The following is a 21,792-nucleotide window of genomic DNA, read 5'->3' as shown; positions in this document are numbered from 1 at the left end:
TCAGAGCTTTCTAGGAAGGAAGAGGCAGCCAGAACAGGTGGTGAGTTCCCTAACATTAAAGGGAATCAGGAGGCATAGTCTACATGATCACCACTTGGTGGGTAGGTTTGGAGAGAATTCATTTATTGACAAAAAGGTTGAATGAAATGCTCTTACTTTAAGGTTACACTGTAACACTGAGATGTTTTTAATCTAAAGATCATCCCCATTTCCATGTGCTAAGAAATCTAATCCCAACACATGTTGAGCAGAGGAAAAAAAAATACAAGATGAATAAATTAAATGTAAGGCAATACCAAAGTATAAATAGAAAGTGATGCAGGACTCTCAAGGAGAAAGGAATGGCACACTAACAGGAAAACATAATCCAGCATGGCAGCAAGTAAACTTTTAATAAAGAGGAAGCATGAAGACTACACCAGGGAAGAGAGAAAAAGAAAGCCAAGATCCCATGATACTGGGTATGGAGGATGCCTTTGTCTTTCTTGAGAGATGGTTTTATTCATTTAAGACTTTTCTCCTCTGTCACTGGAAAGATAGCCCAGAAGAACATGGGTAGTGTAGCAGCAAAGGGAACAGAGGTTCAAGTGGTAAGATCAGTGAAGCTCTTCAGTGATGACTGAGTTCCTGGCCTCGAAAAGATACAGGATCTGTGTGCCTAGGGGTTCACACACACTTGCACGGAAGCCACTGTCGCCAATGCCGGTCTGTAAGAACGACTAGGGAAGCAAGAAAAACTGGAAATTAAAACCCGGTTTCCTTACAAAGCCCATGTGAAAAACAAAACACAAACCACCTAGAAAATGGGATGTGTCCAAAGCAAAGCCATGGAGGAAACAAAAAAAAGAAAGAAAGAAAATGTGAAGAAGTTATCTCATACACATTTCATCTGAATTTTATCACCATTTGTAATCAACGTCCAAGGTTTCATAATACCCTTTAACCTTATTTACTCAACCCACCGAACAACTCATCTCATTGTTACCCCGCTGGAAGGAAGAGTGGAGACTCTTTTCATGTTGATAAGAGAGAGAAAAAGGAGCGTCTCCTGGAAAGAACAGGTCCTCAGTAAACTCCTGGAGCCTAATGGTAAGGAGCTGTTATAATCTGTCGCTTGCCTTAACCCTTTCAAAGATTCACCAAAGAGAAGCTAGAAATTCATATAATTGATAAAATAAGAGCAATTTTCATTTAAAAACACAGAAATGTCTCATTACAAAAAAGAACAAAGCAAAAAGAACATGACATCTTATTACTCACCCATTTCCTAGGTCTGCCTCTTGGCCGTTTTTCTCCAGTGGCTTCTGCTTTCTGCAAAATGAAAAAGGAAGTCATATTGTTTCCTACCTGACATTATTTATAAGTGCTGCACCAGGGGACACATTTCAAGTAGGAATGTTCTGGTGTGCAGATGAGGCATTGAGATTGTTTTACAATCCTTCCTCCTTTAGGGTTCATGTTCTTCTCCATGTCTGAGTAGATTCCTCTGCCCCGTTTTTCACTGCATGGTGTAGAAAGCTATGTATGCAACACTTACTCCAAAAGACACTCTCTGAAATGCATAAAAATGCTTTTAAAAGAGCTATTGTGCTTTTCTTTCTGTCCATAATTTTAAAAATATTCTCACATATCCATAATTACATAAATAAGTATTTTAGAAAATGTTTCGTAAATGATTTTTTCTATGTTGCAACTAAAGTTCCAAAAATAATATTGATATATTGCTAACAATTTACCTACATTGCTAGTCAGAAGCAAGTCTAAATGTAAGAAAGAATACATAAGGATTCTAATTAAAAAAAACACTTGCATACTTCTACGTAGTTAATTTCCTATTCCTTGCCAAAAACAATCACCACTCAGTTCACCTAAAGCAAAGAGAAAAAAGAGCTGGCAGGAATCATCAATGCAATGTCTGTCTCTGAAATGGAAACTAGGGATGCGAAAAATAATAATTTGTAGAAATGTACATTACTAACAATGATTCCACACTCAACACAGAACTGACATGAATATGTTGCTAACTACCTTGAGAGTTTGTTTCATTGCTTTACTTCATAGATTTTCTTGGTATCACAGTTGATTTTTCCCTTTTGAACCCCAAGTAATAACATTTCTATAATCACCCCTCCTTAATCCCCAAATACAACAACACACACACATCACATAGATCTTCTATAAAAACATGTGTTTATACTTTTTAGGATAAAGAAAACTTAGTATATACTGCTCTGTATATGAGAATCATCTCAAGGCTACGTAAACACAAAAATACAGGTAACCTGAGCCGGGATAACTGGTTTTGCATTTTACTTTTGTTTCCTGGGTTAGCAACCAGAGGTACTTGGTACAGTGATACTAACATTTCCTGTAAGAACTGTCTATCCTGCCAAATGAGACTCTGCTCGCTCTTCTCCAATCTGCCTGGTAGAAACAGATGGAGATACATGATAGATGATAGGTAGGTGGGTAACTAGGTAGGTAGGTAAATAGATAGATAGATACATAGACAAATAAGCCATAAGTTTCTCATCAAATAATATCTCCTTGTCCCAGCATTACTATCCAACAGGTCCCATGAATTAACCCAAACTCTGGATGATTGTAATGTTAGTTCACATTGATTGAGCATTTAAAACGCCCCAGGCACTGGGTTAACTCGTTCACGTGTGTTATTCTACTCTTTACAAAAGCCTTATAAGGTAGATATTATTCCTTCTCTTATTTTTGCAGAGGAGCAACAGCGAGGTACATCCCTCCAGGGCACACACAAAGCTGGGCGAGGGCAGCCCTGGGATGTGAACCCAGCTCTGTTTGGACTCTCAAGACTGGGCTGCTGCCCTCCTAACCATGCTACCTCCCCTGATACCATCAGGAGATACTGGAACTAACTGGAACTGTCACTGATTCAGCTAATTTCCCAGAACAGAAGGAAACCTGGTGACCGTCCGGAGCCCTGTCTGTCAGATCTGGGCCCTCTAAATCACGGTCACTATTTCAAATGTCTCCAAAGGCATCTTTTATTGTCAGGGGTTATTGGCACTGCCTTACCTTCAGTCACAGGGCATGAATCAAATTGAAAGAGGGCCAGGAAGGCCCAGCGAGCCACAGCCCCTTCCCAATGTTGTCTCAGGGAGAGGGGGAGGCGGCCTGCGGGGAACAGACTCCACGCTGGGAAGGTGGGATTTAAATGCCTGTTCTGCCGGTTTGGCTTTACGACTTTAGCAGTTCCCTGAGAACCTTAATTCGGTTTCAAGTGTGAAAGGGAGATAACGCCTCCTGTGAGGAGTGGCGGTGCCCACCACAAATGAGGTGCTCAGGAAGTGTTCGTTCACTCCGAAGAACACGGAACTCTTAAAGGGAAAGTTTTCCAATCCCATAGAAGGTTCAGTCAATGCAAATATTCCATTACACCCATCTGTCACCTTTAGAATGAAGCTTTTAAGAAGCCCTTTGGCCAGTATATAGTGAGTTACGTGAGTACAAAATTCCTAATACAGAAGCAGTGTCTGATTTAATCTTTGGAAGCAACTGGAAGATTGCAGTTTACCCAGTAGTAAGCTACACAAACATGGAAGATAGAAATCCTTTTAACGGGCACAAGGATGGTAGGAGGGGTTGAGAGGCGGCAGCTACTGGCTGTAAAGGCTCCCAGTGCCACACCGGGTTCTCTCTGTACAGTCGCTGTGTTTCAGGGGCCATGATGTGATCCCAGTGTATCTAAAATCTGTTGAAGAGAGGGCTGTTTTCCAAGAGAGTTTCTCTGCAATTCAAAGTCAGAGAAAGCCCTGCAAAGACGAGGCCTTTAAAAATGAGCCTCCCGTTTACAAAAAGCCCATTCAAAAATAAAATTCACACCATTAACTGAAGGGCAAAATATCATGATTATCACTCGGACTTGTTAAAAGCAAACTTGCTCCCTGGTCCTCAGGCCAGTGTTACATGTCAACTGAAACTCTCTGCTGAGACTCCATCTAGAAGAAACACATTAGCTGGGCTGTGTGGCGTCGAGCTGGGAGGTTTTCATTGTTCTTTAAAACCCACATTATTTAATCATTCTGATCAAACTTCACAAAGCCTGCAAAACAAGTTAGGATTTTAGTTTGTAAACCAGCATAGATCCAGGATTTTTACATATTGGAAAACACTGGCTTTAATTTTTTTTCTGTGTTTAATGCTCTCCAGGATATTATTTTTCAATAGAAGACAACAAAACACTCAGGGGCTTGTTTTGTTTTTAATATGTCAACATACGCAATACTGGGGAAGTGTCTATTTGGTTTTCCTTTGCCAGAGTAGAATTTGGTCCTATCCTACAAACCCATGTGTAATTGAGACATAACTTATTCTAAGCAGGCACTGCTTATCTAGCAGGGAAGGGAGACTGGGTTGGAATTCTGCATTTGAAGAAATGAAATTTCAGACTATGACCAGCACTACTAGACCAATATTTGCAACTATCCTATCATCTCTTGTTAAAAGTGTTATTTCTTCCTTGCTTGTCTTCATTCATATTTTCAACTTTTTTTAAGTTTAGATTCAGAACTGTGTATTTAATTTTATAACACGTTTAGAAGCAAGTTCATGACGGATGGGAGGAATGTTCAATGGGAAATGTAATTCTGTCCTCCTCTAAGAAGTTCTGATAGTCTAGGCTCTTAACCGTACTCCACACTAAAAAAATTAATTAAAAAAGAAATTCATCTAGCAAATATAATTCTTGAAGTTGGAAATAGTGCTTAGCACGAGTGCCTGGTGCACAAGACGTGCTCACTACATGTCGTTGACTGAAGGAAGGAAAGAAACAAACCCTGGTGTTTATATTACGTGTGTCTTACTTCCGTCCTGCCATCAGAACTCTACAGTGTGATAAAACGTTAGAAGGCATTTCATCTAGCCCCTTCATTTAACAAATAAGAAAACTCTAGATGTGCTCTAATCTCCAAAGTCATAGCCCTGTGGTTTGTTTGGGGGCCAGAAGTCTACGGGCATCAGGTACAGCAGGTGCACACGTCCAACCCCTCTATAAGCTTGTGGAGAGCTGCCCTCCAGAGATTTCTCAACACCTAACTTCACCTGCCTTTCAGACTACTGCAGATAACATACTCTCCCTTGTAGCAGATAGTTTGCAAAACACGTGACAGCACATAGTAGGAGAAAGGTCATAAGCTTTAGAATTAGATTTGAATTCAAACTCAGGTGCCACCATTTACTAGAGTTGAACATCAGACATGCCACAGTTTACAACCGAATCCGTTTCCCCTTTTGTGAAATGAAGACCATAATGCCTACATCAGGAGCTAATTTATATGTAAAGTGCCTGACAAAAGCTATAGCATTTAGTAGGTACTCGAGCGTAATTTCTTCTCTCTCTCCACATTTTAAAATGTTACTCTTAAAAAGAATGCCTTCCAATTCTGAAGTGTCCACAGCGATTTTCTGAGCCTTATCTTACCTAAGCAGGGAAGTTACTACTTCCCCCGTTTCACAAATGTGAGGTTAAGCCATCTGCCCACGATCATAAGGAGTGGAACTGAGACCCAGTCTGATGTCAAGGCCATGAAGAGTCTGTTCTGCCGGGAGATATTCCCGTATAAAATAAAAGAGCCACTGGCAAATTAAAAAAGGAAAAAAAAAAAAACCTTCTAGGGTGAAAATCAAATAAGTAGCTAAAAGTGAAACTTTTCCAAGCTTCCTATAAAGATAAAGGACAAAAGCTGAGATTGGGAACCAAGAAAATTATCCAATTCTGACTTCAGGGTCTCATTTAGATAGCTATTCATTTTTGGTGATTCTAAATGCTCTCATCATATTGTATACGTACTGTGATAATACATGAAAGCCAGAACTCCCCCAGCCCAAATCAGTCAGCACATCTACACAAAAGAAGAGCTAGGAAAATATCTGGGTGTAGCAGCGTCTTGCTTTGTTTTCACGTATCTTTATATGTATATTTTTAAGACTGGACTTAAGAGTGTATGGAGCTGACTACCCAAAGTCTGGAAGGTCCCATTTATTTCATTCAGTTGCTCTTTTAAAAATATAAACAGTGTAAATCAATGTGCACTGCCATCAACATCAACTGGACTAACCAATCAGATTAAGCATTGAGGAAATTCTCATTTTATCTTCTTGATAACCCAGTTCTGTGGGTTTCCAAGTTCTAAGTGCAACCATTTTTAATCTTGAAAAGATGTTACAAATGTTGAAAATATTGAAAAGATGTTGCCATCACAATACATTTTCCAATAGGAAATATAAGGAAATTCTATTATCCACGTAGTCCACACTCATTTTACCCAAGGAAGACCTTAGTGACAACTCGCATGTCATTATTCACAATGCCTGCCTTTAGCCATACAAACATTAAATTAAAACCAAGGCCAAATGGCAGAAAAAGTGATCATTTTCAAAGTTTAAGACTGTCCTCCTTGAAACCTCCCTCTGCCTCTTTTGTAATCAGAGAAATCAAGAGCAATGACACAAGAGCTCCAAATGATTACCTTCTGAGCAAACTGCCCCCTGCCTCATCCTGGAGAAAAGAGAATGACTGCGCTGCTCCCACGGAACCAACTGGAAGATGCCACTTAAAACTGTTCAGTGTATTAAAGAAACACAGAACAAAGCCACAGCCTAAAATAGAGTCAGCACTCCACTCACCCTCTTCTCCTGGCTGGTAGAACAAAGATTCATAACTAAAAACTTCAGAATCTAGGATGGAGAAATTCAATGTTCCATGCTTATGCCAAGCGATGTGGTTCCACGGCGAGCGCTGGGAACTACAGAAACTCAACTAACAAGACAAGATAGGTCTGAATGATTGAACTGACACAAAATGCTCTTCAGCAGCCATCTATTCTCAAGAAAGACCTGAAATGTAACAGAATTTCAGTCTGGTGTGGTCTTGTCTCCCAAGCAAAATGATCTGTTGAGACTTTGAGAGAAAAACGAACCCGGGTTGTAAAGGTCAGTCAAAATAATGAGGGGCTTCTGATAAAGAGTTCAGAAGAATGATAGCTTCCAGAGAATTAGAACTCTGGGTCCCTTAAGGAAATTTACTTCATAAAATAATCCAAATGTATTTGAATCTCCCAGACTAGGATCATAATCTGTGATGACTCAAAGGCACTGCCAGATAGAACTTACTGAAGCATGAAGGCTTGGCCCTCCTTGGCAAAGTAAAGTAAAAGGAATGAGTCAACTGTTTAGGAAAGTCAGCCTAAAATATCAATCTGATGGAGACAACAGTGAGCTTTACTTGATTCCACCTGCCTGAATTCATCTGTATACTCAGATAGGGCCCTGACTCCCAGTGGAAATTACCTGCCTGTGAAAACACAGAGGGATCAAACCAGATCACCCCAGTAACGCAGGGAGCAAAGGCTGGAACTGTATGGTAACTTGCAACACCATCTTCCCCTGACATCTATCATGATGCCTTTGGTTACTCTCTTCAACGGGACCTACTGTACTCTGAGAAAAATCTTGTCCTCACTCAGCATCTATGCTCTAAAATTTATCTCAAATGATGAGTAAAACCCCCATTCTCTGAACCTAAAACATCTGTGATTGGCATTAGTAATCACTTATGAAAAATCAACCACATTCCTAAGAATGTGATTAGAAGGAGCAGAAATCTGCATTTATAGTATCCAATTAATATCAAGTCCTCTTCGTAAGAGCAAATGGAAGACATACATTAACGTTTATGCTGAACGCACTATTTGAAGAACACACACTTTACCTAGATGACATGTTCATTCTACACTTTGCTCTCTAGGTCTAGGTATTACACCAAAAGGAAGTTCAAGCAAATCTACGAATTACAAAGTAGGGCTATCTCACACACGAGATCTTTTTTATTTGCAATTTCCTTCTATTAAAACGTAATTCAATCTCAGGAAAAACTTTTTTCCCAGAAGTACCTGAGTGAGAACTGACTTGAAACTTACAGATGAATTTGACTTGTGACCTTAAACACTAGAGAATTAGCGACAACCCTCCAGTATTCTCTCATGATTAAACAGCCACAACAAAAATCCTAAACTAAACATAAAGGAGTTATATCTTTCCTCTCTCCAAACATGGGAAATGTGAAAATACAAAGTACTTCCATCCAGCACAAACATGAGAGGAAAACAAAGCAAAACAAAAAAGAAATTAAGAGACAGCTGTTCACAGGTATATCTCAAACTAAAACATAAAGGGTCAAGACACACACAGACACACACACACACGCAGACACACACACACATACAGAGACATACACATACACCCAGACACACAGAGACACACACTCTCACACTCATATGGATAAATTATTTATTCAGGAAAACATTAACTTCTGATTTCTTGTATTAAGATAATATGGAACTGGTTCAGGGACAAGTTTTGAGCACTCAGACTCGAGTTCCTATGAATGACTAGAACTGCTAAACAATGGGCATCCATGGAATTTGTTATAATGGAATATGAGCAGATTGAAGAATAATTATCTTCCGTTCCAAAAGTTCCCAGCATAACAACTTGTGTTTTTATAAATGTTTGTTTTAAATATTACACAAATCAATTTTATATTGAATATGGCTTGAAATTACAGTGATTGCTAATTTAGTAGCCGTCCACTTGGTCCTGCAACATTCCACATGCATTGTGAAGTTTCACACTGCTAATTTTCCAACAAGCAATTTTGTTTTCAAATGCCCCAAGGCCAGTTACTGAGTCCAAACACAAATTTTGTAAGTAAAGAAACTCCAGGCAGCAAGAAATTATAAACACACATCATTAGGGTCCCAGTATACACTGCATCTCCTCTAATTTTAGAGTTCTGTTCTCTTATATACTTACCAGTGTTTGTTATATATTTTTCATTTTGATGAATCTCAGTTTTCAGGAGAATACTCAATTTATTAATCATAGAAAACTTCTCATATCTACTCTGGTCAGTCTGGCAGGCTATGTTTATCTTACATGTTCTGAACAATATGACTTTTTCCTTAAAAGACTGCTTTTCAAAATCCTAACAAACATTTTTTTTTAGAAAACAATATATGTTTGATAAACAAATACATGTTTGATAACCATGTTTATATAGGGTAGTAGCAAACTCAATAAATACTGATTTGAAAATGAAAATACCTTAAGTTTACACATGCCATGAACAATTCATCAATGTCATTCCTTATTTTGCAAAGTATTATCTTCTCCAAATGAAGCGTAATTTGCAAAACTGAAGAAATATAACAGTCATGTTAAGGGCAGATATATTTATTCACTTTTATTAGAAAGGAGACTTTAAGAACAAAATTCTGTGAAATCATTTTGTCTGGAACAATGAAAGATCCAGGGAAAGACTTCTTTGGGAAAAAGAAAACCTACTTCTGTTGTGGAAGCTGTAATATGTATGCATACACACGAAGAATTATCAGCAAGATGAGGAGCCTAGTAGGGTCATTTGTCAATGCCTATCACTAAAGTAACTAAAAATAAATCAAACCTTACTTGGGAAGAGATCAACTTTTTTGTTATTTTACTTTAGATGGTAAATTAGGCACAAGTCTCAGCTTCCCTTTTCCAATGAAGATTGTTTTAGTCAGTGGTAAATTTTCAAATGGAAGAGCGGTGATAGAAGCGTCTAAAAAGAATGTAACACAGTGAGACCTGAAAGATAATTCATTTTCTTTTCTTGTATTAAACTTTAAATCATTTCTTTATGATGAGATTTAAAGATTTCTTCCTGGGAGATGTTACAGTGACGTGTTTTTCAGAGCAATGACATCACAGTTTAAATGTTTGTTAGCAACCTACCAAGATATTCCTTTGACATCTCAGTGGAGTAAATTAAGTTAGGTAAATTCCACACTTGGGTAACATAAAAATGCGCCCTTTGTTAAATTCACCCTTCTTAGTTAATTTAATAAACCAGATAAAATGTACCAAATAGAAAGTATTCGTATTAGGAATTTCAGATTATATATTGTCACTTTTAAATGACAAGGTAATTTAGAGCTACTTCAAAGTTTACTGATTAAATGTGAGTCATCATTAAATCTTCCCTCTTGAGAAGCAGCTATATTTAACTATATTAAATATCTGCTCCTTCATCTCTGTTCAAGACTGTTAAAATAAAACAGACAAGAACTCATAGTTACTCCCTAAATAACTTTCTATGTATCGCTGGTTGCTATGGCAGTTTACAACACTGAAAACTATCATATAATATGGTCAGTACCCAGAGTCACAGAAAAAACCACACAAAATATTAATCCCCAAAAGATGAGCATATAGTCCTTTTTAATAAATACTGCACATGAGGAACTCAAATCTCTTGAAAAGATGTCAACATTTACTTCTGAATTTTGAACCTTGTTTTTAATAATATACAAACCTACAAAATACAGAAACTTTCCTCTGATTTACTTATAAAGCTAAAAAGAGTGAATTTTATATTCATCTCCACTTCTCTCGCCATGTATTGACCCTGAAGTACTTGCTCTTTGCTAGCTCAAATACAACCAACATGAAGTTAGTTTAAACCGCAATTTAAAATTTATAAAGAAAAACACTGGAAATTATGCTTGACTGGGTTCTATCCTGCCTAAAAACATACAATAAATGAGTCAAATATTTGTTTTAAAAACTTATCATTGTCCCATTTAGAAAATTTCTGTATCACCTGATGGAAAGGCTTTTTTGAGAGATTATGATATATTACATTGTAAACAAACAGCATACTTTATCATCACATTTAAAGCTGCAAAATTCATGAAATTTTTTCCAGTATCCCATAATTGGATTTACTTCTAATTATCATCTATTTGGCAAAATACTTAAGTTTAAGAGGAAGACTGGGTTTTGCAGTAGTCATGTAAATAAGCACAAAATAAATTAATCTTTATTATTTTTTCAGGAAATCCTGCAAAAGCTTCAGCACCAGGCAAAAATCTATAGTTTGGATTTGTTTTTAACTATTTCACAACCGGTGCAAATCTTAATTGTGTTGCTCTCCACCCCCCACCCCTCCCACCCCTGTTTTAAGCTTCATATTATCCTGTGATTGCTTGTTTGCTTAAAAACAACATTGCAGGCATCTTCACGAACTTTCTTGCTAAGCATCTGCTGAGAAATCTTACTAATACTAAAGGCAAGAAATGAATCTTGGACTACCCAGTTGGGACAAACCCTTAGGTGCGGATCTGGCAGGGGAAAATTACAGGGCGGTTCCTGTGGTCGCTGAGAAAGTTGGGAGGGCTTGACTTCAGAAATCTCACCTTTTGAGCTGCTTTGGAGGGACTCTTGTTTTTGCTGCCTTTGGGTCTTCCCCTGGGTCTCTTAGGAGAGGGCTCACCGGTTGGCTCCTAATTGTGGGGGGAAAAAAAAATGCTGTTGTGGCAAGAACGTCTGAAAGAAATTGACCCTGACTCTATAGTTATATTTTCCGCATGTGCTGCTCGACAGAAGGGTTGGAACACATTCAGTTCAGCATAAATGGCTGATGATGGTACAGAGTTTACAGAAAGGGGAAATAACTATACTTTTAATCCAAGGTTTTAAAGAGGAAATTCTATTTTGCATGTGAAAGCTAGATTAGATTTCAACCCTACAAAGGTAAGAAAGGCCGACAAGGTTGCACGCTCTACAAAGAAAGTTATACATTTTTAAGGTATAAAATTTGCATGGTTGTGCGTTTGGCAACTCATAGAAATAATAAGCATTTTACCCAAATCCTACTATCCATTGTGCTAGCATTTCAAACAACAGAAATATGAAACAAACATCATAAACATTTCAACAATATTCCATATTGAAAAGATGGTTTTTAATCATCTCTATATATCTGCATTATAGGTCAATTATGACTCAATCAACACATTGAGTGGAATACTGGAGCAATTATCCATGTTCCTCAACTCAAAATAACTCCATCCCCCCTAAAATTTCCAAATACTTATGGTAAATCTGTTGTGGGAGGTTTTGCTTGAATTATCTAGATAATTGCTTCAATTCTCCACTTCCTTTTGGAGATGCAGGCATGGCCTCCAGTCTAACTTTAAATATCTTTTGATAAAAATAAACATTTTCTCCAAAACTTTCTTTCGAGAAAACTTTTATGAGGGTAGACTGAAAAAAACGAAGGGGGGGGGGAAGCGAGAAGGAATGGAAGAGTCTGGGAAGGAGAAATTGAAACTATCAATAGGTTTAGCAAAACTTTAAATGGCTTCTATGCCAAGTAGTAAATACTCAAATGGTTGAGAGAATGCGATGATTAATATTCCAGATCCTAAATATTTATCCAGTGAATCATCAATTTACATTTCATTCCGATTCGGTGATTAAATGAGACTAATTAACTTAAAAACGCATGAAAGTCTTCAATGAAAATTCGCATCCTATTGAGAGAATCTGGGGAAGGTTGTCTGCAAGCTTCTGTCGGACCACTAGCGCCAGTGGGCACATCCGGCGCAAACACAGCGGAGACACATTTTTCTTTCTTTGTGAACTCTGCCTTAACTCAGAGGTAAAACTTCCAGTCCCCCCCCAGACCCCAGTGCAATTTCTTTTGGATTATTTTTTGGAGATGGGGGGCAATTAGTAGAATTAGAGAGAGCCGGGTGGCGGGTGGGAAACAGGGCGGGGGGAAGGGCAGAGACTTCCTGGGAGGTGTAAAACAGGATCCTAACGCGGTATAAAGTGTCGCTGGGGCAGAGCGGGAAAACGCAGGGGCCTCTAGATTGGCTTGTTTCCTTTGATGATTTCAAAAAGGTACAACCCTCTCCGTTTTTCTAAAACGCTCTGGCAAGCAAAACATTGTTCGATTTCCCCACCTTGCTCTCGGGCAGCTTTGGGACTCTAGGATTATTTTCTACTCGGCCTCTTTGCCATGAAGCAAGCGCTTTAAGGCTAAGGAACGAAGGAGAAGTTTTAAAGCCCGCGGAAGCGGAGTTTAAATGTTCTCAATAGACACGTCCCGCTCCAGCCCTGCCCGCCGAGGCTTGGAAATCGCGGCGAACAAAACCCCCGCCCTGGGCGCTGCGCGCAGCTCTGCAAGCGCCGGCTGCACGCTTAATTGGTTGCATCCGCAGACAAAACCCTCCACTCCGCGGGGTCCCGGGCGCCCCTCGATCGTCCCCTCCCAGCCCCCAGCCACTTGCCCTGGAGAAGCACATGGAATGTCTGCAGTTCCGAGGCGCGGGATCCTGGGGCAAAAAGGGGACGGGGCGCCTGGTGAGGAAGTGACCCTAGCTACCGTGCACCCTCTCGGACACTACTTTCCACCGCGCTTTTGGCCAAACGAGTTAATCCCGTCCCATGGGGACCCAGGCTCTCCTGCAGCCCCTTCCCCGGGACACCTCGGCGGCGGCGGCGGCCCGCGGGCTGGCCGCCGCGGTGCATTTAAAGAGCCCTAGGAGGACCGGGCGGGCCCACGAGTTCTTTGTCGGGAGGGCGCGAGCCTCGGGCCACCGAGAACTTGGGGAGGGCGTCAAGGGGGCGGCTGCGGCGCGCCGGTCCGCGGCCCGCGAGCAGCCCGCGCGGGCGGGAGAAAGAGCCTCCGGCCCCCAGGACTCAGCCCCTTGACTCGGACCCGCCAGAGCGCCCTGCCCCCCGGCACCTCCTTCCCCCGGCGCAATTGCGAGAGCAGCTCGGAAAGCGCCGGGCCGCTCGCCGCCGCCGGGAGCCCCCGCGCCACGGCGGGCCGTGCACAATAGCGAAAGTCCGCGGACGCGCCGCGCCCGACCCCACCTCCCGCCGCCACCCCGCCGCGCGCCGCGGCTCCCACCTCCCGCCCGCAGCCGCGCGGGCGCCCGGGGCTCCGCCGCGCACTCGCGCCGGGGACGCCGCGGCCCCCGCCTCCGGCCGGCGGGCGGCGCGCGGCGACCCGGCTCCCGCGCTCGGGGCCGCGCGTGGCCGGGCCTTCGCGGAGGGCGCGGAGGCGGGCTGGTGCCCCCACCCCGCCCGCGTACTGACTTGCTGCTGCTTCCTGGGTCGGCCGCGTCCTCTCTTCTGAGGCGCCGGGGCGGCAGGTTGTCCCTGGGCTGAAGTGGACGGCTGCCCGGCGCCCTCACCGCGTGCGCTCATCCTGCCTCCCGCCGCCGCCGCCGCTACCGCCGCTGCAGCCGCTGGCCTCAGCCGCCCCGAGTCCGCCCGGCACCTTTCGGGAGACGGGGCGATAGGGCTGGAGGACGAGGCAGGGTGAGCGAGCGGGCGTGCTGCGAGGGCGGCTGCTGCTTAGGCTGCCGCCGCTGCCACCATCAACACCGGACGTCCAGCGGCTGCCAAAAGAGAGCAGAGGGGAGGAGGAGGAGGAGAGAAGGAGGCGCTGCTGGTGGCGGCGGCAGCGGTGGGTGGGTGCCGGAGGTGGAGGTGGCGGTGGAGGTGGAGGTAGCGAGAGGAGCAGGAAGGCGAAGGCGAAGAGAAAGAGGGTTGCAAGCGGGAGAGGCTCCCCACTCGATTTGGGATCAGGAGTTGCGGTCACCGGGAGCACTTCGGAAGAGGCTTGGAAAGGGAAGAGACTTGGAGTGAATTGTGTCCCTTGAAATGTTAGGCGGGGAAAGAATTCCTCCTCCTCTTCCCCCCCTCTCCGGCTCGCAGAGCAAGAAAGAGAAAGAGAGAGAGAAAACAAATAGCGCTTGGGCCGTGGGGAAGCAGAGGCAGGACGGGGAGAGTCGGCCGGGACCGGCTCGGGCACTGAGCGCAAGCGAGGGACGGAGTAGTGGGTGGCACCGCGCCTCCTCGGGTGGCGGGAGCGGGCGGCAGCGGCACGGGAGAGTCGGAGGGGGACGGGCTGCTCGCTCCTGCGTCCTGCACCAAGCGCGCGCTGCCGGGGCTGGAAGTTTTCTGAGTTCCTGCCCCAGGATTCAAGTGGGATGAGTGTGTGTGTGTGTGTGTGTGTGTGTGTGTGTGTGTGTGTGTGTGCGCGCTTGGGGAAGGGGCGGCGGGGGGGGGGGGGAGTGCCCACCTCTAATCGTGGGCGGATAAAGGGGAGGGGGCTGCGCAGGAGGAAAAGTATGAGGAGGAGGGAGGCCAGGCGGACCGCCGAGCCAAGGCGCCTGGCCGCGGGCCAGAGGCAGCGTTCGAAATACAACTGCCTCGGCGGCGGCGGCGCCCGGGTGCCACCCGGAGCCCCGCTCACGTGCTCCCGCCCGGCGGCGGGGTTAAAGGGACAGGCCGGGGATCCCGGGCCGGCTTGCCGCCGGCCTCGCCCCGCCCGCCGCCCGAGGTCGCCCCTGGGTGGTTGTCCTAGGAAGGCGCGGGAATGCGACTGTCCCAGAGCCGCCTTTAGGGGCTTGGCCTTTACCTGCACCTCCACGATGCGGAGCCAACGCGCTGCAGGAAGCGGCGAGCTGCACGCGCGGCGGAGTCCTAGTTCCCTGTGAGTGGGAAGGAACGGAAGAGGAGCAGGAGCCGGCCCCCGGCAGCCCTGCTCTGCCTCGGAATGCCCTCATCACAGATCGCACCACCCGGCGCGCGCGCACACACACAGACTTGCACGCGGATACACACGCACACACGTGCACGCAGATACACGTGCACACTCGCAAGGCACATGCATGCATAAACACACACTTAAACCCAACACGCCCGCACTTACATGCACATTCGCAGACACAGGCACACGTGCAAACAATGCACACGCAGCGCGCCAGCCTCTTCATTGAGACTTTTTTTTCTCCGGGAAAGACTAGAGGCGACGCGAAGTCTCCCCCGGGCTGGCGCTGTGCACCCGTGTTCCTACGCTTGTAGGGTAACGGGGTTGCCCGGAGCCGGGACCTGGTAGCTTCCCAATGCCACAATTGCGCCAACTGTCCAACTCGCCCTTCGATTTACCTCGATTTAACCTTCTCCCTAGGAACTCCCTTTCTGCCAAGTCCTAATTTTATAGCTTGGGCTGTTTCTGAGTTATGTGAACACCATCATGACCACAGGCCGTTTTAAAAAGGTGGAGTACATTTAAAAATGTACCTCTTTTCATCCTTGAATAACAAAAAAACTCTGAAAAAATTAGGTTCAGACTTTCACACATCACACCCAAAATTATTTTGGACTGATTCCAGAATGAAAACTTTCACTCGAAGAAGAACTTTTTTTTTCCCGAAAATACAGACCACCGTGGAATAAAAACGCCTACTTTACAGCCGTACGCGGGGAGTTCGGCACCGCCAGGTTCCGCCGTGCTTGCAGAGGAGGCGCGCGGAAATGTCTGCTCTGGCGGGGCGGCGCTGATTGGTCCGCGTTGCCATTTTAAATCCATTGCCAGCTGCCTTTTGCCGAGCTGGGACACTTCGCTGCACGTTGAGTGCCCTGCAGAAACCCGGGGTTTCTCCACGGTCTGGGAACGCTTAGCTGTGATGGAGAGTGAGAGCCCCCATCCCTCCGATGGAGCCCAGCAGCTGACTGGGGAGGGAGGGGTCTAACAGGAACCAAAGGTTTTCTGCCAGGGCTTGGCTGAAAGATGGTATCTTCATCAAAGGGATTGAAATTTCCCCTGCTAAAGTTTGCAGTGACTTTTCCTAACTGCCAAGTGTGCACATTTTTTAATGTGATCGCATTCGTAGTGTGGTGTGCACGGTTCACACACGCATACAATACGGGCTGCTGGGTTTGTTTTTGTTTGCTTGCTTTTTGCAAGGAGTAGAGATAAAATTCTGAAGATGAATGTAGGAGAAATCACCTAGGATTTCAGGCACCCGATTTTATAGGACTGGGTACCTTATATCCTGAGATTTTTTTTCTTCATGTGCACAGAGGCCAACAAGAAAGGAATTCCAAAATTTTATTTTTGCATTAGTCATTGACTCTAAGAAAAGCACAGAAAAATTAGAGGTGGGAGACTGTCTTGCCGCTTGTTTCAACCCACTGTCACCTTGCTATCAGACTGTTTGACCCCTTTTGATTTTATAATAAGAAAGATATGAAACAAATATTGCATCAAGTTTTGTCTAAATCAGTTCTATATATTCTCATTTCTGGAAGCTATATTTAATTTTTTTGTCTAAATCAGTTCTATATATTCTCATTTCTGGAAGCTATATTTAATTTTTTTCAGGTTTCCGTATGTTTTCTCTAGAGGAGACATTGACATCTGTCTTCATTGAAATTACTTCAGACTTTTTAAAAAGATGTCACCTATTCTTTTTATTAAGTTCTATGGTTATATTTTAATTTAAAGAATGGATTTTTTTTTTTTTTTTTTACTTTTACAGTTGAGGGGCTTTTTTCCAGTTTAAGTTGCTCAGCTGTTCACTTCCTCTTCTTTATCACACCACTTTTATCCATCCATTCAAGGCTAAACTCTTATTTCTAATTTGAAAGATTCCCAGGTGGTTTCTGTCCACATGAAACTATTTCTCTTCTTCTCACCTGCTTTCAAATTGAACAATTAGCACCTTGGTTGTATATGTGAACAAGATTTCTAATTATCTGTGATACATGATGTAGTGCTCGGATCAGGTCAGCTCACCAGTGGATGGGAAAATTAATTCAGTGGACCCATAGCATCATTTTAGCAAACTAGATAGAATACAGTAGATAATATCACATGGAAAAGTGCTGTTTTAGTTATATAGTACACGTGTAAAAACTGTATTCAGATGCTTCTTTTTCACCTTTAATATTTTGGAAATTGGGATGTATCTTAGGCTTCAGAGTGTCTAGGCGCTGTGTTATCACATGCTGGACAGTATCTTCTCTGTTTTAGTGCTATATGTAATACTGATGTGTTTTATAATCAATGGCGCCATAGAGCAGTGAAATACATGTATATGAGGTCTATATCTTACTGTGGGTTGCAGTGTAACCTGTTTCCATGCCACTGACTTAGACTGTTTTGAGACCTGGGTCCCTTTTATCGCTCCATGAAACCAGCTCTGCGGTGCTTGGTCAATCATTTCTCCTCTCTGTATCTCAGGGTCCTCGTTTCTAAAAAGAAAGATCAACATAATCTCAGAGAGTCCTTCCAGTTCTAACAGACTTTAAAACACATATAATATCTTGTTCTCTAATTGTGCCTGTTTATATGTCAATTGTACGTGGGTTCCATGGAGACAGGTAGGATTTCTAACACCTATTTTTTGCACCAGTTACGTGTAGGTAATGTTCAGTTCACAGTAGACTCTTGGTACTTACTAATTTCTTGCTATGACAAAGTTACTCTTAATAAGTTACTATTTTACAAATGTACCACAGGACGAGAAAAGCATTACCTATATTAAAATAGCTTCAAAAGTCTTTGGACTCTAGGAAGATACCTCTATGATGAAGAAATTGAGGTTCTCACCTTGCACTTTGTTACATTATATTTATATTTTAATATATTCTAACTTAAAGAATAATTGAAGGATTTTCTCAGACTATAACCAATTGAATTAGTCAGGAATGTATTTTATATGTTATTGAACAGATTTATTTTTTATTTTATTTTTTTAGACTTTTAAAAAATTTGCTTATTATTTTTTTGTGAGGAAGGTTCACCCTGAGCTAACATCCGTTGCCAATCCTCTTCTTTTTTTTGCTTGACGAAGATTAGCCCTGAGCTAACATCTATGCCAATCTTCCTACTTTGTATGTGGGACCCCTCCACAGCATGGCTGGCAAGTAGAGCAGGTCCACACCCAGGATCTGAACCTGCGAACCTAGGCCGCTGAAGCAGAGCACCTGGAACTTTAACTACTCCATCTTGGGCCAGCCCCAAAGAAGAGATTTATTGTAACCAGATATTTTGAAAGTGAATCTATGTAGGGTCACAGAGAAAAATTACAACTAATATTTATTGAACAGAATGCATAGCATATATATATATAACACACACATATATACATAGATATGCTTTGTATATAGAAGCTCACTATAGTACAAGGTAAAACACTTATTTCTGAAAAATATTTCCAGTGTTTTAACATGGACTCATTTGCACTGCTCAAACTCAGTTTTAGATATTGTGTCTTTTAAAATATGCTTAGTGGGGCCATCCCCGGGCCGAGTGGTTAAGTTCTCATGCTCCACTTCGGTGTCCAGGGTTTCACCGGTTCAGATGATCCTGGGCACGGATGTGGCACCGCTCATCAGGCCATGCTGAGGTGGCATCCCACATAGCAGAGCCAGAAGGACCTACAACTAGAATATACAACTATGTACTGGGGGGCTTTGGGGAGAAGAAGAAGAGGAAGAAAAAAAGATTGGCAGATGTTAGCTGAGGGCCAGTCTTAAAAAAAAAAAAAAAGAATATGAGAATAGCAGACAGAAGGAGCAGCTGCTAAAAAAAATAAAAAATAAAAATAAATTTAAAAAATATGCTTAGTATTTAATGAAATGTTGGCGAGAGAATCTCTAAGAGTTTCCCTACAGTGTCACCAAGGAAGAAGAAGTGCCAGCAAGTTAGCATTGTGGGGGTGGAGGGGTGTTGTGGACAGGACAGAGAACACCAAACAAAATGAATTCATCTGCTCATTCATTCAACAAACACATATGGACTTGGTTTTGTGGTAATCTCACCAGTTATTCTCTCAGGACTCAGGAAGGTGGTTCATCCAGAACTGGAGAGGATCTCTTTTGAAACAGCTACGTGCTCATTTAAAGTTGATGTACCTATTATGTTAAGTCTTTCATTTACCCTTACAAATATTTATTCTCCTTTATCCAATCCATAGTTCATTCAACAAATATTTATTGAGTACCTAATCTGTGGTAGGATTCACAGAACATTCGTTTTGACAGAAGTCATGGAAGCAGAACAGAAGTAGAACAGTTTCATTTCCATCTCTCATCTATGACATTGTCCTGTCAGCCCCTAGACACACTGTCCCACAGCTGTGGATAGAGGAGGAACACAGGCTTTGAAGTCAGGTTTGGGTTGGGAGGTGTGGTAGGCAGAATGCTCAAATGGCCCCTAAGATTTCCCACCCCTGGTGTACTTTCCTTGCGTAATCCCTGAGACTGTAGCATGGTTGATTTTACTCCTGTGATTAGGTTATCTGGATGGTGTAGTTGCGCTAGAGATGAGGAAACTTATCCATGTGAGCCTGCCCTAACCACATGTGCGGTTTTAAGTCAAAGAGTTTTCTCCAGCTGTTTTAGGGGAGGATGTTAGAGATTTGGAGCTGAAGAAGGACAAATGAAGACTCGCCATTGCTGACTCAAAGATGGAGAGGGTGCATGGCAAGGAATGTGGGCAGCCTCTAGGAGCTGAGGGCAGCCCCAGGCTAACCGCCAGCAAGGAAGAGGGACCTCCTTTGTAGAACCACGAGGAACTGAATTCTGCCAACAAGAAGAGCTTGGAAGTGGGATCCTCCCTGGAACTTCCAGATAAGAGCTCAGCCAGGCCGACACATGGATCTCAGCCTTGTGCTGTCTCCAGCAGGGAGCCCAGCCAGGTCATGCCTGACTCCTGACCTACAAAACTCTGAGCTCATAAACAGGGATTTTAATGGTATTTTAAATCATTACGTTTGGGGTAATTTGTTATGCAGCGATAGAAAACTGATACAAGAGAGATCTGGTCAGATAAAATTCGCCTTCCTTCTCCATCCCATAGACTGTTTCCAAAACACAATTACTCATACAGTGTATCTGGAGACATCCCAAGTGGTTGCAGCACACTTACCAAGCCCCTCGCTGTGTCTCTTTGGGCTTGGAGTGAAGCAATGGCCAACATGGAAACCCGTCATCTTGCATTGCTTTCCATTCTTTCCTCTTTCCCTCTCTCCCTCTACCCCATGGTATCTCAGAATTCCTGAAGCCACCATCCCAGAGAGACATGAGGAGAAGTGACACATTCACACAGTTCCAAAGCCTCCAACCCCTGTCTCTAAACCACCCCGAGCTGATCAGAAGTTGATCAGAGAGGAGAGACCCATGCTGAGCCCTGCCTCCACTGCAGAATTATGAGTCAAATAAATGTTGTTTTTGTTCGTAAGCCACTAAAATGTTAGGAGGTTTGTTACATAACCATAAAAACTGGCCCATCATTTTTTTTCCCCTGAAACTAGTTTCTCTTTTTACTTATCTCATCTCAATAATAAGCTCAAATGAGTGATTTGCTTAGCTAGTAATCACTCTTTGCTGGGAATCACTCTATCCTCCTCCTCTTTTCGCATCGAATGATCTCCAAGCCCCTCCAGTTCTGCCTCCTAAATGTCTCTTGAATCTGTCTACTCACCACCTCCACTGTCTGCCTTAGAGCCCTCTCCATTTCTCGTTTGATAACACCAACGTCTTTCTCCCTGGTCTCCTAGCCTTCAGTCTTACACTTTAAGAATCCATTCTCTATAATGCTTCTAGAAGAATCTTTTTCTTTTTTTCATCAGGTATTTTTATTATCCTTTTCTCATATCACAAATGTAATAGAAAATGCATTGTAGAAAATGCAGATGACAGAAAAGCAAAGAAAAAAAATCCCTCAGTTATCCCACCACTCATAGATAACCCTGTGACATTTTAATCCTTCTAGACTTAAAATGAAATAATATAGGTTCATGCTGCATATTCTGCTTTATAACCTATTTTTTATGTAAATAATATATCATGAATATTTTTATGTCAATGAATGTTCTACAACACCACCTCTAATGGCTCCATTGTATTCTATGGTGTAGATAATATATACATTGTCATGCACCACATAGCATTTCAGTCAATGACAGACTGCATATAAGATGGTGGTCCCATAAGATTGGTACCATGTAGCCTAAGTGTGTAGGAGGCTGTACCATCTAGGTTTGCGTAAGTACTGTGGGGGGGAGAAGTTTTCCTCCACTCTTCTAGGTTCTTCTGTCTGGCCTAAGAATTAAATTGACATGA

General features: G+C 43.0%; 1 protein-coding gene and 1 long non-coding RNA gene across 3 annotated transcripts in view; one reads left to right on the top strand and one right to left on the bottom strand.

The window, feature by feature from the left end:
• HMGA2 (high mobility group AT-hook 2) overlaps positions 1–15,060 on the bottom strand; it is a 129,032-nt gene extending 113,972 nt beyond the window's left edge. Inside the window, exons 1-4 of one of the 2 annotated variants that reach the window (XM_070619680.1) lie at positions 14,957–15,060; positions 13,966–14,270; positions 11,271–11,357; positions 1,261–1,311 (exon numbers count right to left, since the gene is read on the bottom strand). In XM_070619680.1, the coding sequence (XP_070475781.1) occupies positions 1,261–1,311; positions 11,271–11,357; positions 13,966–14,076 (249 nt within the window). In that variant the 5' untranslated portion in view covers positions 14,077–14,270; positions 14,957–15,060. Of the gene's footprint in view, positions 1–1,260; positions 1,312–11,270; positions 11,358–13,965; positions 14,839–14,956 lie in introns of those variants that run through there. The other variant, XM_070619679.1, reaches the window with a different exon arrangement.
• The window catches only part of LOC139083415 (uncharacterized), a 112,519-nt gene that overhangs the window by 37,390 nt on the left and 53,337 nt on the right, over positions 1–21,792 (top strand). The window lies entirely within an intron of this gene.

The sequence above is a fragment of the Equus przewalskii genome, chromosome 5 (assembly GCF_037783145.1).
Source record: "Equus przewalskii isolate Varuska chromosome 5, EquPr2, whole genome shotgun sequence".
Classification (NCBI taxonomy): domain Eukaryota; kingdom Metazoa; phylum Chordata; class Mammalia; order Perissodactyla; family Equidae; genus Equus; species Equus przewalskii.
This window is presented reverse-complemented; position numbering and strand designations above follow the sequence as displayed.